Here is a 13,509-nt window from a genome sequence, read left to right as displayed (position 1 = left end):
AATCCGAAACGTGGGACCCACAATCCCGTTCCTTTTGTCCTAAAAACACACTCGGCGACGTAGCAGATCCCTATGCCCTGTGTGTGGGATTCATTTTGGAGTCTCCAAGTATGTTGCCTTCAGGGGCAAAACCGTCCTTTCACTGTCGACCACCTTCCCAAAAAAATAAAAGTCATTTTTAATTTATTTTTTTGTGTGATCATGACGACGTTGGCGTATATAATCAGAAGAATTGAATTTGAAGAGAGAGAAAGGGAAACAAAGGTCAAACCGAAGCAGTTGTAGTATGGCATAGGGTAATGATTTTACTAAAAAGAAAAAGAAATTGAAAAAAGAAAAATCCTCGTGAACATTTCTTTACAATTATTATTATAGATATATATATATATATCGATAGAGATAGAGAGAGAAAGAGTATAGCATAGTATAGCAGTACAAGAGCAGGCAATGCAGAGGGGTATTATCAGAGTCCTTAAGGAATTTACAGAGCCTCTCAGCTTCGTCTTTTCCTTTTCTCGTGATCTCTCTCTCTCTACACTCTCTCTCTTTCTCTCTCTACCTCTTTTAGAGTGCTGTAATTCGGAAATTCTTCACCTTTATTTAAAAACTTTTTAGAAGGGTTTGTTTTGTGCATCGCTTGCTATAAAATAGTAGTCCAGTAAGATCGATATAGATAGAAGTTAGAACAGAAGCATAATAGAAGAACAAGAAGAATAATTATATATGTGAACAGAGAACCAGAAAGTGACCAAACCAACGAGAGAGAGAGAGAGAGGTCTTTTCTTCTAGAACCGAAACCCAATAAGTAAACATCATCATCGACATCAGAAGGAGAGAAGAACGAGAGAACGAAGAGGTTTCTATTTTGTGGAGTTGTTTCTCGGCAAAAAAAGAAAAAAAAAAAAAAAGAAAGAACGAAGGAAAGATGACGAATAGTAATGAAAGCTGTGGAAGAAATGGTGTTGTGAGGCAATATGTGAGATCGAAAGTGCCTCGTTTGCGATGGACTCCTGAGCTTCATCACTGCTTTGTTCACTCCATAGAGAGACTCGGAGGGCATAAGAGTATGATTCTTTTGTATTATGATTTGTTTTTTTTGTCAAATATTTTGTATTAGCACCAATTGTTTGTTGACAGTCTTCTGAAGATTTTTTTTTTCAAAATTTCTTTGATCTATTTTGTAGAGGCAACGCCAAAGCTTGTTCTTCAGTTGATGGATGTGAAAGGACTTACTATTTCCCATGTCAAAAGCCATCTTCAGGTTTTTTTTTTTTTTTTTGGGCTTATTTAAACTTAATAAACTTTTCTTCTAACCCTTTATTTTATTTTAATGTTTGGACATAATAATTGCAGATGTATAGGAGTATGAGAGGTGATATAGGCAGACAAGGTATATATTTTCTTTATTCATTCTTACAAATTATTTGGTAGCTTTTTTACTTGAATAACTTGAATTAGTACCCACATCTTAGAACATTCCTTTATATAGATCGGTTCTTTAAACAAAAACCTAAGTTTACGTACTTCCAATATTTGCAATATTTATTTGTCTCATCTTTAGATCTTAATGAAGATCATTTAGCTTCATTTATTTGGTTATTATGAGTCCTTTTCTTCAATGTTATCCACTCACCACTATGCCAAAATTAGATGAGAGAAACAGAAACCATAACACGCTCCAAATCTTCTAATATTGGAACTCATATTAATTGATGAAACCCACAATCTCAGTCACATCTGTCATTACCTTGTAGACACCCATTATACATTTTTTTTTTTGCTACATTATTATGTATGTCATTTCTAATTTATTCACCATTTTCTATATATATATTCAGATCATAGAAACTCATCCAATCAGAGAAAACAAAGCTTCGAGGAACATGACTATGACTATGATCACATAAGCAGTCACATGGGTTTTAACCCATCCTCAAGACCAAACCGGGAATCAGATTCGCAGCTCATTTACCCGTCAAAAAGGTGATAAATCAAATAAAAGAAAGTTCTCAAGACTTTTGCCCCAAAAAATAATATTTTATAAAAAAGTCTATTTTACATGATACACACGTAGGGTTTTTTGTTTTATTATTACATCCTTACTCGCTGGTATTATTATTCCCTTATCCGATATTTGCATATAAATTGCTGATGTATTTATATATTTGTAGATATCGAGTAGAGACAACAAGTTCGATGTCTGAGCTGAGCCTGCAAAGCAGCCAAGAAAAGAAGAGAATAAAATTACCTTCGTCTTCGTGTGATAATACCATAGTAGCGAGTCCGTACAGCGTGGATGGTTATAATAATCTCATGTCTTCTTTGGCTGATCGCTCAAAAGAGACGACTCATAATCATCACAAAACAGCCTTACTCTCAACTCTAGTGCCTCAAAAACAACAACTTTACTTCAATCTCAACCCTTTCAAATACGCAGTGCAAGAGTCTGACTTCTTCAAGGTACTACCATATTTATATATATATTCTTGCTCTTTTTAAAATATAAAGCTTTTTCGAGTGTCCTTACTTTAATTAACCAAACCGTAATTACCGTGAGAATATGACTATATTCTAGCTGTTTATTTTTAATTATTATTATTACTAAATATTCATTTATTGTTTGGTCAATGAGCGTTATTGATTGTGAAGTTGTTTTTTGTTTTGCGTCTTGTAAATTAAAATTAGTTTTTTTTTTTTGTCCCTTAGGAGGTAGGCTAGCTGGTAGAGTATATATCTTGTTATTATTTCCGTCTATAAACAAAATCTCTGTGTCTGCATGTGGGAATGAGAATAATGGAATTTTTTTGTGTATTTTATAATTTCTTAACCTTGTTTGATACGTTTTCTTTATTAATGGGCGGGCTAGAAGAGACAAAGAAAAATCCTTGCGAGCACAGAAAATGAGTCCTAGACTTTCTTACCGTTCCCTTATCTCTTCCACATTTAGATGTGTTTTATTTGGATTAATATACCCACAACTGGCATTTTTCCCACTTTGACCATTTTCTAATAGTAAATGTGCCATAATATCAGCATGTCTTATTTTTATTTATTTATTCTTTTATTTTTATTGTCGATTGATTATACCATATCTTACAACTTTCTACAACATTATTTATTATTATTTTGAAAGGTATTGTTCTACTTAGAAAATGGAATTCGCACAGTCCTTTGATTGATGGGAATTGTAATTTATGAGTTTATTATTTATCTTATATTCTCTCTTTTTTGTGGTCCCTTTATGACTAGTCCTCTAGGGGACCCCCTCCCTAAATGTGGTTGGCCAAACTGGAATTAAATTTCACTATTTCTCACCTTTAATTGTATTCAAGCTATAAGATGTAGTACAATGGTGCAGACAAATAATGGTCTTTTTTTTTTCCTCATGACCAAATTTTTAAACCATTCATTGGATTGGAGAGATTGTCAGCATTGAGTAGTTCAATTTAAAATATAATTTCATGGGCCCATAGTAAAGTAATTGTTATGAACAATCAAGCATCTACATTTCACATCTCACTACGTCTTTGATTTTAATTCCTTCCACATATTTGACGTGTTGCTATTTCAATGCTCCTCTAAAAATAAAATTAATAATATTTAAACTTAGCTCTAAAAAAAAATACTTTTGATTGAGCAGGTAAATGCGCAGGTTGATCCGAAACCACACGAGAAAATTAGGGCATGCCCGGAAGAAGCAGAAACCGAGTGTTTTCCTTTATCGTTATCGATTCCAGAACATCGATACCGCTCTTTGAATAGAAGCAACAATGGTTCATCGTCGAGCGAAATGAGCGAGGCGATTTCTTCGTTCTCTATGGCTGCATATAAAGATTGCTCAAGCTCTTCTTCCGCCAAACCTAATCTTGATCTTGATCTCTCTATCGCTCTGTGTGGCAACTGAAGATAGGAATTTTCAGATCCTTTTTTTTTTTATTATTATTAATGTGCTTGGTAGTTATCTTAAAGTGTGATCTTTTATCTTTTTTGTTCCCGGAATATTAACTTTTTACCTGAGAAGTTCCACTTGTTTGGGATCTTTTGAGCTCATGAAGCCTTGTTTTGTATGACTAGTCTAGTTAGTAATTAATAGCAGCTCTATGTTTATACTAAGCAGTATTACTCTTCTTTCTATCCGGTGCGGAAAATTCAAATGTCTTAGATTCTACAAAGTACTTTAAGGCTAAATGTCTCTCTTGACATTAATGTCCTTGAAAAGTAAAGGCTTTTTGGCACCGGAAAAATACATTTTCCATTTAAGTTTTAATTTCGGCATACATACTGACCTGAAGAAGTTCAACAAATTAAAGTTGTATATTTCTTTAACACAAATAATTTCAATTGATTATTATAGCAATATACATAAATTATTGCGTCGAGTATTTTACTGAAACTAAGAATTACAGGTAGGTAACTTCGTTGGATAATTTTTTTATTGCTTTTAATTTCATTTAATATTTCATGAAATCATTAGTGGGATTATAAAAAAAAAACACACTCAAATTTAGTCGTAAGCTTGGAATATACATTTGGAATTTGGACGAGAATATTAGCAGTATACAAAATTTTTTTAGAACAGTTTTATTATAATATAGAATTTAAGAAGTACGAATGAAATGGTTTAACTTTGATAAGATTAGTTTTATTATAATATAGAATTTAACTTGTCTACATAAGTTCGTACCAAAAAGAAGAAATACTTTACTTACTCGGGTGATTTTGGTCTGGTAATAATTCCTCCACACCATATCGAAAGTGACGTCGGGAGTAAAATCAAGTTAAATATTTGACATGTATTTAAATATACCATGTGTTTTAAAGTTGATACTTGATACATAGCAGTTGAATAAGAAATGAAATTTAAAATGTTAGAGCAACAATCCAAAAAAAAAAAAATTATAACTAAATTGTAGGATCAAAGTCAAACAAAGGAATTTGCAATTAAACAACAATGCACAAGAAGTCCATATAAGCGGGACTAAGCAATAACGTACATCGTTTTTTTTAATTAATTAACATTCGATTATCCATTTCTTGTTAAATTATTCTTCAGCTGTTAAAAGTATCCTTCACTCGACATCAGGATTGACTTTTTAGACGTTAATCTACCAAAACACACAATAAAAAATTGTATCTTTAAGTAAATTAGTCTTCGACATTTTTGTTGATATCTTTAGATATTTTAATCATATTAAGTTTTTCTGGATGAGTTTGCTTCCACATTCCTATTATACTTAAGTGGGAAAATATTAGCGATATCTCATGTGTTTAATCGAAATGCAAGATTTATTTACTCAATTTTCAGAAATATCATATATCTCTATTCAATTTAATACAAATGATAAATATCTCCCCTAAAAGTATGTTATATTGCAAATAACACAATTTCGTTTATTTTTACAAAAATAAAATTTGAACTCTCCAAAATACCTTTAATAAAATAAATATTTATTGCTATTTTATATATAAAAAAAAATCAAAACCTCTCTTTAAACAAAAACCCTTAAATTTTTATAAAGAAATATTTTAATTTAATTATATATAAATATATAATAAAGAGTTATTTCATTAAGGATATTTTGGGGAGTTAAATTTTTTTTTTAAATAAACGAAAATGGTGATATTTGAGATATTATATATTTTTAAAGGAGGCATATTTCATTTATATTAATCTGAAAAGTGATATATGATATTTTCAATTGAACACAAAGGATAGTGTTGACATTTTTCCTACTTAATAATGACAGTGTTTGACTTAGCTTATTAAGTCTACTTTTAGCTTTTTCTAAAAACCCAACCGTTTTAAAGTGTTTGGTAAAAATAGTTTTAGTAAAAGTTGAAAAGTGTTTTTTGTAAAATATAGAATAAAATTGAAAAGCTTAGGTTCTGTTTGGTTGTCATCTCCAAAACAGTTTTTAACTTTTCAAATGACAAAAATAGAAAACAAAATGAAAAAAGCTGTTTGTTTCTTCATTTAGAAATCTAAACTTGAGTTGTATTGCAATTGCATTTTTCTTCATAAAATCTGAAAAGTGTAAAAGGGTATTTTCATTTTTTTAACTCTTTCCAAAACTCCTCTTTCTGTCTCCCGTTCGTGGAGTTCTTTCTCTCTCCTTGCCTCTTTCTCTCTCTTCTTCACTCTCCACAGTCACCGAGCCAACTCCACCGCGCCACTGCGAACCACCGTCCTCTCCGGTTTCCACCGAGTCAACCTCTGTCGATCTCCCCGCTCACTGCCTTCGCTGATCTCCGGTCATCTTCACGGTTGTCTTCTCCGCTCGTCTTCTCCGGTTGTCACTGAGTCAACCTCCGCCGCTCTCACCGCCGTGTCCAGATCGCGGATCTGTCGGAGAACCGTCGCGAGCATCCGATGAGGCAATTGAAGGTCCAGATTGAGGGCATGAGTCTCATATCGGTCATGGCCTGAAGTTTTTTTTTTTTTTTTGTCTGAAGTCTTTTTTTTTTTTAATGTTAAAAAATGAAAACAAAATGAGAGAGAGAGAGAGAGAGAGAGAGAGAGAGAGAGAGAGAGAGAGAGAGAGAGTTATACGGTACCAAACAACTTTTTGAACATGCTACACAAATATTTTTCACAACAATTATAGAAAACTAAAAATGAATTGAGTAATAACCAAACAAAACCTTAGATTTTCGTAACTTTTGGAAAAAATATTTTTTTCAAAATTTGAATCTAAAAACGTTTTTTGTTTTTTAAAGCAAAGCTATGCTAAACCCAACTAATATGATAATATCTATTTTATGCCCTTTTTTACACGCAAAAAGTCAACCAAAATGGTGAAGGAAAAAACATTATATATTTAACAAAACATAAGAGATAATTTACCAATAAACGGTTAACTCTGGGTTTAGTTTTGATCGACTTTAAAATGCAACGTATACATACAACATTTGAATAAAACAAGGGGAATATGGATCAATATTTTTCTCAAATTCAAATCTAATATATTTCTTCATACAGTGCTCGTTTTCGGGGTCTACATATAAGACTCCAAAAAAATAAAAATAAAAAAACAAAAAAACAAAACTTTCACAAGCTCAACCCTTGAACTGTCTCCATGTTCTTGATAAAGCTACCGAAAACTGGCCTCAAGAGGTTTACGGTAACAAAAGCTAGTTGTAAATACGATTCAAATCAAGAAATGGTGCGCTTACCGTGAAAAAACAGTGCAGGGAATATAAAAGACATTTCGTTTCACGCTTTTGCTTTTGCACTTGTAACCAACGACTTGACGGATAGCCGTGGCTTTGTGCGGACTAGACCCTCTGGAAGAACTGACACGCCCACCACAAATGACCCGTTGGGTACCCCAGAAAGTGGTAAAAGCTCAACAAGAACCGAAATCTGTAGATTTAAATCGGAATATTAGAATCGGAGCTTTTAATAACAATATCACGAGTATCATATATGAAATCTTTAGATTTTTTGTTTTATATATTTTTACCTCGGGAGATTTAAGGTCAACGACTGAATGAGCGACGACACCATTGACCGCGGACCCAACTATCGAGAAGCAAGCGTTCCGGTCTAACAAAGTTGATGAATTCGAAGATTTCGAAGCGCCTTTTGGCAACTTCTTCGCCTCTGTCTCTTCATAACCTCGTCTGTTGTATCCAACTGCAAACTACTATAGATGAATACTCTGTTACCATATGTCAACATCATATTCATAGGGGTGGGAGTACTATTATTAGTTATGGATTGATTTCGGAATAGAAGTTATAAATAATCATTTGGGGATGAATATATATGGGAGGAAAGCTTAGGCTATTGGCAGAGTTCCAAGACTCTCAAATACCTGTTTATAGGTTCTTATCACAAATATATATATATATATATATATATATATATATATATATATATATATATATATATATATATATATATATACCTTTAGTGGCCGAGCAAGTGAGTAATGCTTGTCGCTAACAAAATCGCAGACAAGCTTCGAGACAGTAGCGCTTAGTTCCTTCTCATTTAAGCTACAAGTTGCCTGAATAGGAAAAATCCGATGACACCACCTGCAAAATATATAAATAAATTTCTTCTCTGCTCACTGAAAAAAGATGCGATAAAGAATTGAGGTGATATCGAATGTGGAATTTAACTTGAAACCAAGACTTTTAGGACCTTAGTCCTTCGAACCAATTTTATTTATATACTTGGTGATGATGGGGTAGTAGAGTTCATTGCCATACTATTGTGCCCCAGATAAGATTTTAACTTATTCATCTATATTATGAAAATTTAATCCAATGGATCCATCAAATTCAGTACTTCATTTGATCTCTTTACTTCATTTGTTCTTACAACTGTAGTTATATTATATATACAAATGACAAACCCATTTAAAACATTACAAAAATCAACATCAAAGCTTGCTCGTCCTCGAATCTTACATGTTACCTTAATTAATAGATAATTTGACTCGTGATTTTGTTGACCAAGAAAAATATTACCAAATGTTGATCAGTTAGCCTAACATTAGATCTTCAATATTAAAAGGGCGAATAGCTATTATAAGACATGTGTTTCAGCAATGCGCATATTATCAACCCAATCAATAGTTTCGCATTCAGAGAACTTCATTTCTTATTTTATATTTTCTAGCATAAAATCTGATAAAAAAACACCGTGTAGATTGATGTGTATTTATGCTCAAATGGTTTATAATTCAGACTCTCGAGCAACAATAAGAACTCACCAAACTCACTAAGAGAACTAACAATATTCATAAGAGATTCCAGGATACTGAAAGTTGAACCACCATGTAAAGATATGATAACATATATCATTAAGCCATTTTCATTAAAAGAGATTGGTTTCCATGTCCATTAATATTTTATTTTTAATTTTCTTTTGTAGTGAATACTAGGGATAATCAGTCCTTGATGTAATGTTCTTCGGGGAAAAAAACATAGCTTCTTTTCAATTGTATTATTTCTACTCAATATTGTAAAAGAGGAATCGACGACTTACTGTGGTGAAGCAGAACCTTCAGACTCAAGGGATCGAAGAACATCCGATACAACACTAACAGTATTGAACGAGGTGTCTCTACTGAAGGTAAAGAGAAGCAAGCCACTCTTTGTCAGCTTCACTAGAGAAAGCACGGAATTTCTCTCACTCGTTTCCACCGTTGCAGACAATAAAGAATTACCTTCCATTTACAGAAAAAGTCAAGAGTATAAATAAATAAATCGCTATACCTACAAAAAAAAATATCTGAAACGAGAACAAAATTACCACACTAATATTTCACCAGAAAAAATCTACCTGATTGATCACCATCACCGTCACCATTTTCATTATCATCAGCCTTATCAGCCATGTCCTCTGTGCTTGTCTTCCTTCTCTTCAAAGCTGTACTTTCACCAGAATTATCCGAACTAGTACATGACCCAAGATACTGAAGAAAAAAAATGAAGGAACACATTATTTGTCGAGGAAATAGTTTAAATCCACATCTTCTGACGCATAGGACACCATTTGTTTCACATTACATGGCACAGAAAACCTCTGGCAGAGAAGGAACAATAACTAGAGCTGCGATTCTTAGAAGCAGCTTATATTAGCCCTTCTGAGTATCACAAACCAAATTATAACTAAAGATTCGGGAAGAGCTATGGGCATTGAAAACTGACCTTCCCAAGGATGGACATTGCTTCTTTCGTGGCGCTTTTTTCCCTCACTGTAACAAACAAGTTTCAAACTTGAGTAGGAAAATAAAAAAGCGATTAAACAAGTTTCCATTTCTTCACCCACAAAATCCCCCAATGAATCACAATCCAACACAAAGCTCGATGAGATTAAACAAGAATTTCCGGAATGTAAACTCGGCAGCATAAGCAGGCAAGGACTATGAGATTTTCTATCATATGCATCAAATTTTGAAGCAAACACATAAGAAGCAAGAAAAGATGAGAGAGAGAGAGAGAGAGAGAGAGAGAGAGAGAGAGAGAGAGAGAGAGAGAGAGAGAGCAGACTGATAGTGCAGGTGATGAGGAAGCCGGAGAGGGAGTGAGAGAGGAGAGAAGAAGGAGCGTTGTAATCAAAACGAGGGATGGTAATAACTCCACCGTGCTGTTCCCATGGCTTCATCTCTTCTCCGTCCCCCATCTCTGTTTCTGCTTCACTCCAGGAAGAGAGCGCAAATTAGAATTTCGAAGAACATAAATTTTTATTTTTTATTATTTTTTTATTGGGCCGAGTTGCCCCCGGGAATTTTAATTGTTAATCAAAATTTATTTCCTTTTTTCTCGCCGGATCCATTCGTTCTAAAATTTGGATTCCGTGGACAATATGGATAATTCGGTTTCGAAAACTAATGTAAAAATTACAATTTGTGCTACATTAAATGTGGTATTAACTTATTTTCGCTAGGTAAACTCAACTTGCAAACTTGTTGAGACATCATGGTCACCACGATCAGATGCCGTGATACTTTATTTGGTTTAGTATTGTTCACAATCGTTAAAATTGAGGGAATCAAACTCTTGGGTGAGTGTTTAAGTTGAAATGAAGGGATATCATATTCAGAGGGAGTTTGAGTTGATAATCATGAGTAGTAATAGGAAAGAGGCTCTGTCTTGATCATCATTCAAATACGACTGATGCGTATTATTGACTATTCTTCAGTAGTGAATTTATTTTCCGTTGAGAATCCGCCCACCAAGCATAGTTGTACCGAAGTTAACAATTATTTATATCTTTATTTTACCCATCATCTTATTGTTCATCTATTGCATCGAAACATCTTGTCACACACTTGTCTTATCATTGTGTGTGACATCTTGTTTCTTAGTAAATATAAATTCAATTGGTACTACAGCGTGTACTCAACACTTTTGTATGTGTTCGTTGTGTGTCAATTCCTTTATGTTTAAGAGGGACAATCTCAAGGACGACGATCTGTTAGTCGTCCACCAATGCTTGATGAGACAAACTACGCCTACTTGAAGGAACATATGAAAGCTTTCTTTAAGTCTATTAACAACAAGAATGGAAAGATATTCTTGCTGAACTCTTCCCAATGTCAAAGCTGCTGAATCTATTTCAAAGAAACTCGAGAAGGATGGGAATGCTGCAAAAGATTAGGCGACTCTTCGGAACTTTCACACTCTTAATGCCATTTATACTGATGTTGACAAGATTGTTTTCTAACTCATCAACACTTGCAGGAGCCCTAAGGACGCTTGCAAAATTCTCGAAGTTTCTCACGAGGGAACTTTCAAAGTCCGCATGTCAAGGCTTCAAATTCTCACCACAAATTCAAGAATCTAAAAATGCTTGATGAATAGACTATTATTGAGTTCAATGTTCGTCTTTGCAATATTGCTAATGAGTCGTTTTCTCTTGTAAAAAAGATGCATAAAGACAAAATTGTGGTGAAAATTATGAGATCCATCCCCAAAAGATTTAACATGAAGGCGATTGTTACTGAGGAGACAGGATATTCCAAAGATGAAGGTTAATGAACTTATTTGGATCTCTACTCACATACCAAATGTCCATTAATGACAGCCCGAGAATAAGAACATAGGGCTTCAAAGCTTCCACTTCTAAGCAAAGATAGCATGTAATTAATGTGATAGATGATAATATTGTTGAGTCTATTTGCAATGCTTGCCTAAATTTTAGCAGGTAGGAGACTTGATAAGAGATCAAGGAACAATGTTTCTCCCAATGTCAAAGACAATCAGCAACATAATCTTAGAAGTGGCAATTCTCAGCCTCGTGGACGAGATGGTGATAGGCATAATACTAGTTAATAGATCTAAAGGAACTCAATGTCGTGAGTGTGAAGGATTTGGACACATACATGTTTAGTGTCCAAGTTTTTTAAGAAAGTAAGGAAAAATCTACAACACCACACTCTTCGATGATCAAATCTTTCATAGATACAAATCTCGTATAGTTTGAAGAATGACAATCGGGAACTTTGATAGACGCAAACCATTTACACAACTTCTTTTTCTCATTCCAATCTAGAGTGTACTTTGCCGCTGGTAATTTTGTTTTTTGTCCGCACTCCTCGTCAGCATGCTAAATATGGGAATGATGCCAACATTGTTGAGACTCTTGCCTTTGATGCTCCTTCTATAGTTGTTGATAATACATGTTGTAATACTAGTATTTTCATTTATGATGATAAACTAGACAGAGTTCTTGTTGAATCTTATAAGACTCTTCAAATGAAGGAAATTGAAACTTTCCTTTCGAGAAAAAAGACTTTTACTCACATCTTTAAGCTAATGAATGAATTGGACGCCTCAACTCTACACTTAAGGGCATGGCCACATTGTGTTTGTATGCTTAACTCTGGTACAACCAATCTTGATGAGATCCTGAATCTTGGAAAGCCAACTAAGAATATGAAGGGAATTTGATATATTGTTGGTGCTTCCATGTCAAAGACAATATTCGGTTCTCCAGCTCAAAAGATCGAAGGAAAGATGCTTATGAGCATGATATCTCAAACGTAACCTTGCAACAACAATATTCTGAGCTAATCACTTGTTTTCTAATTGCAAAGAAGAATAATGAGTTGCTGATAAAGAATCACCAATCCCATCTAACATGTTCAAAAGCGTTACCTGAAGTAAATGTTGTCAAATCCGAAGAACCTGAACAACATAAGTATATTTTGGGTCGAAGACGAGGTCGAGGTCGTGGTCGTGGTCATGAACGTGGATACGGACGCGGTCGAGGTGGTTATAATCATAACCATTCTTACAATGCCACAAAAGATTATCATAATATGCAACAAGATGAAAAGGATCACGACCATCCCCACAAAAGGGAAAATACACAAGTTCTTCCAAGGGTAGTGAAGATGTTTGTCATAGATGTGGCACAAAAGGGCATTGGTCTAGAGATTGTCATGTCCCTCAACATTTGTGAAATTTATATAAAGCATCCTTGAAGGGGAAAGAAACGGAGGTCAACTTTATTGATCAAGAACCTTTAGATGACTCAACTCATCTTGATGCTTCTGACTTCGATGGTGATTTTGCGTACGCTGTTGCTGGTTCTGCTACTTTCATATAAAACTTCAATGATGTAGATTAATGATGCATGTCTATTTTTCCCATGCTTGGGAATGAAGCAAATTGGTCCGATGTTTTACTTGGCTACTTAAATATGTATAGTATGTGTAATATGTTTCTTTTTCCAAGACTATGTTATGTAACAAACTCGTATTGTATAATATAAGTATGTTTTCCTCATTAGCTTTATTTTATTTTAATTTGAAATGATCAAATGGATAAAGCTAATTGTGAGGCAAACCAAAAATGGTTGGTAAATGAGAAATTTGCATACCGGATAGTGAAACAACGCATACTATTTTGAATTATAAGAAGTTTTTCTCGGTGATAAAACCAACGAAAACTTTTGTGAATACAATATCAGGTCATGTAGATCTAATTGAAGGTATTGGTAAGACAAATTTTTCACTGCCAAATGACACATAATTCACTGTAAATGAT

General features: G+C 33.8%; 2 protein-coding genes across 2 annotated transcripts; one reads left to right on the top strand and one right to left on the bottom strand.

Annotated features, from left to right (window-relative positions):
- The first annotated feature begins 261 nt into the window (after positions 1-261).
- On the top strand, positions 262-4,224 carry LOC149402058 (uncharacterized). Its single transcript, XM_089609160.1, has 6 exons — positions 262-1,064; positions 1,185-1,261; positions 1,354-1,390; positions 1,839-1,983; positions 2,172-2,460; positions 3,641-4,224. The coding sequence occupies exons 1-6, from the start codon at positions 926-928 to the stop codon at positions 3,902-3,904; spliced, it is 951 nt and encodes a 316-aa protein (XP_089465286.1). The 5' UTR covers positions 262-925; the 3' UTR covers positions 3,905-4,224.
- Positions 4,225-6,914: 2,690 nt separating this feature from the next.
- On the bottom strand, positions 6,915-10,155 carry LOC149402057 (uncharacterized). The gene is made up of 7 exons (XM_089609158.1): positions 10,006-10,155; positions 9,664-9,710; positions 9,296-9,428; positions 8,999-9,179; positions 7,911-8,040; positions 7,464-7,643; positions 6,915-7,363 (listed from the first exon to the last, which is right to left on the bottom strand). The coding sequence occupies exons 1-7, from the start codon at positions 10,136-10,138 to the stop codon at positions 7,214-7,216; spliced, it is 954 nt and encodes a 317-aa protein (XP_089465284.1). The 5' UTR covers positions 10,139-10,155; the 3' UTR covers positions 6,915-7,213.
- Positions 10,156-13,509: the final 3,354 nt, after the last annotated feature.

The sequence above is a fragment of the Urtica dioica genome, chromosome 3 (genome assembly GCF_054948205.1).
Source record: "Urtica dioica subsp. dioica isolate 48M chromosome 3, U.dioica_male_clone48M_v1_H2, whole genome shotgun sequence".
NCBI classification, from domain to species: Eukaryota; Viridiplantae; Streptophyta; class Magnoliopsida; order Rosales; family Urticaceae; genus Urtica; species Urtica dioica.
Note: the sequence above shows the minus strand (reverse complement) of the source record. Positions and strands in the feature narration are given on the sequence as shown.

Coding starts and splice junctions, on each gene's coding strand:
- LOC149402057 (XM_089609158.1), bottom strand. CDS start 10,138: ATGGGGGACGGAGAAGAGATGAAGCCATGGGAACAGCACGGTGGAGTT. Junction 9,711..10,005: donor CCTCATCACCTGCACTATCA/GTCTGCTCTCTC, acceptor TGTTTGTTACAG/TGAGGGAAAAAAGCGCCACG. Junction 9,180..9,295: donor CGGTGATGGTGATCAATCAG/GTAGATTTTTTC, acceptor TGTAAATGGAAG/GTAATTCTTTATTGTCTGCA.
- LOC149402058 (XM_089609160.1), top strand. CDS start 926: ATGACGAATAGTAATGAAAGCTGTGGAAGAAATGGTGTTGTGAGGCAA. Junction 1,262..1,353: donor ATGTCAAAAGCCATCTTCAG/GTTTTTTTTTTT, acceptor TAATAATTGCAG/ATGTATAGGAGTATGAGAGG. Junction 1,984..2,171: donor CTCATTTACCCGTCAAAAAG/GTGATAAATCAA, acceptor ATATATTTGTAG/ATATCGAGTAGAGACAACAA.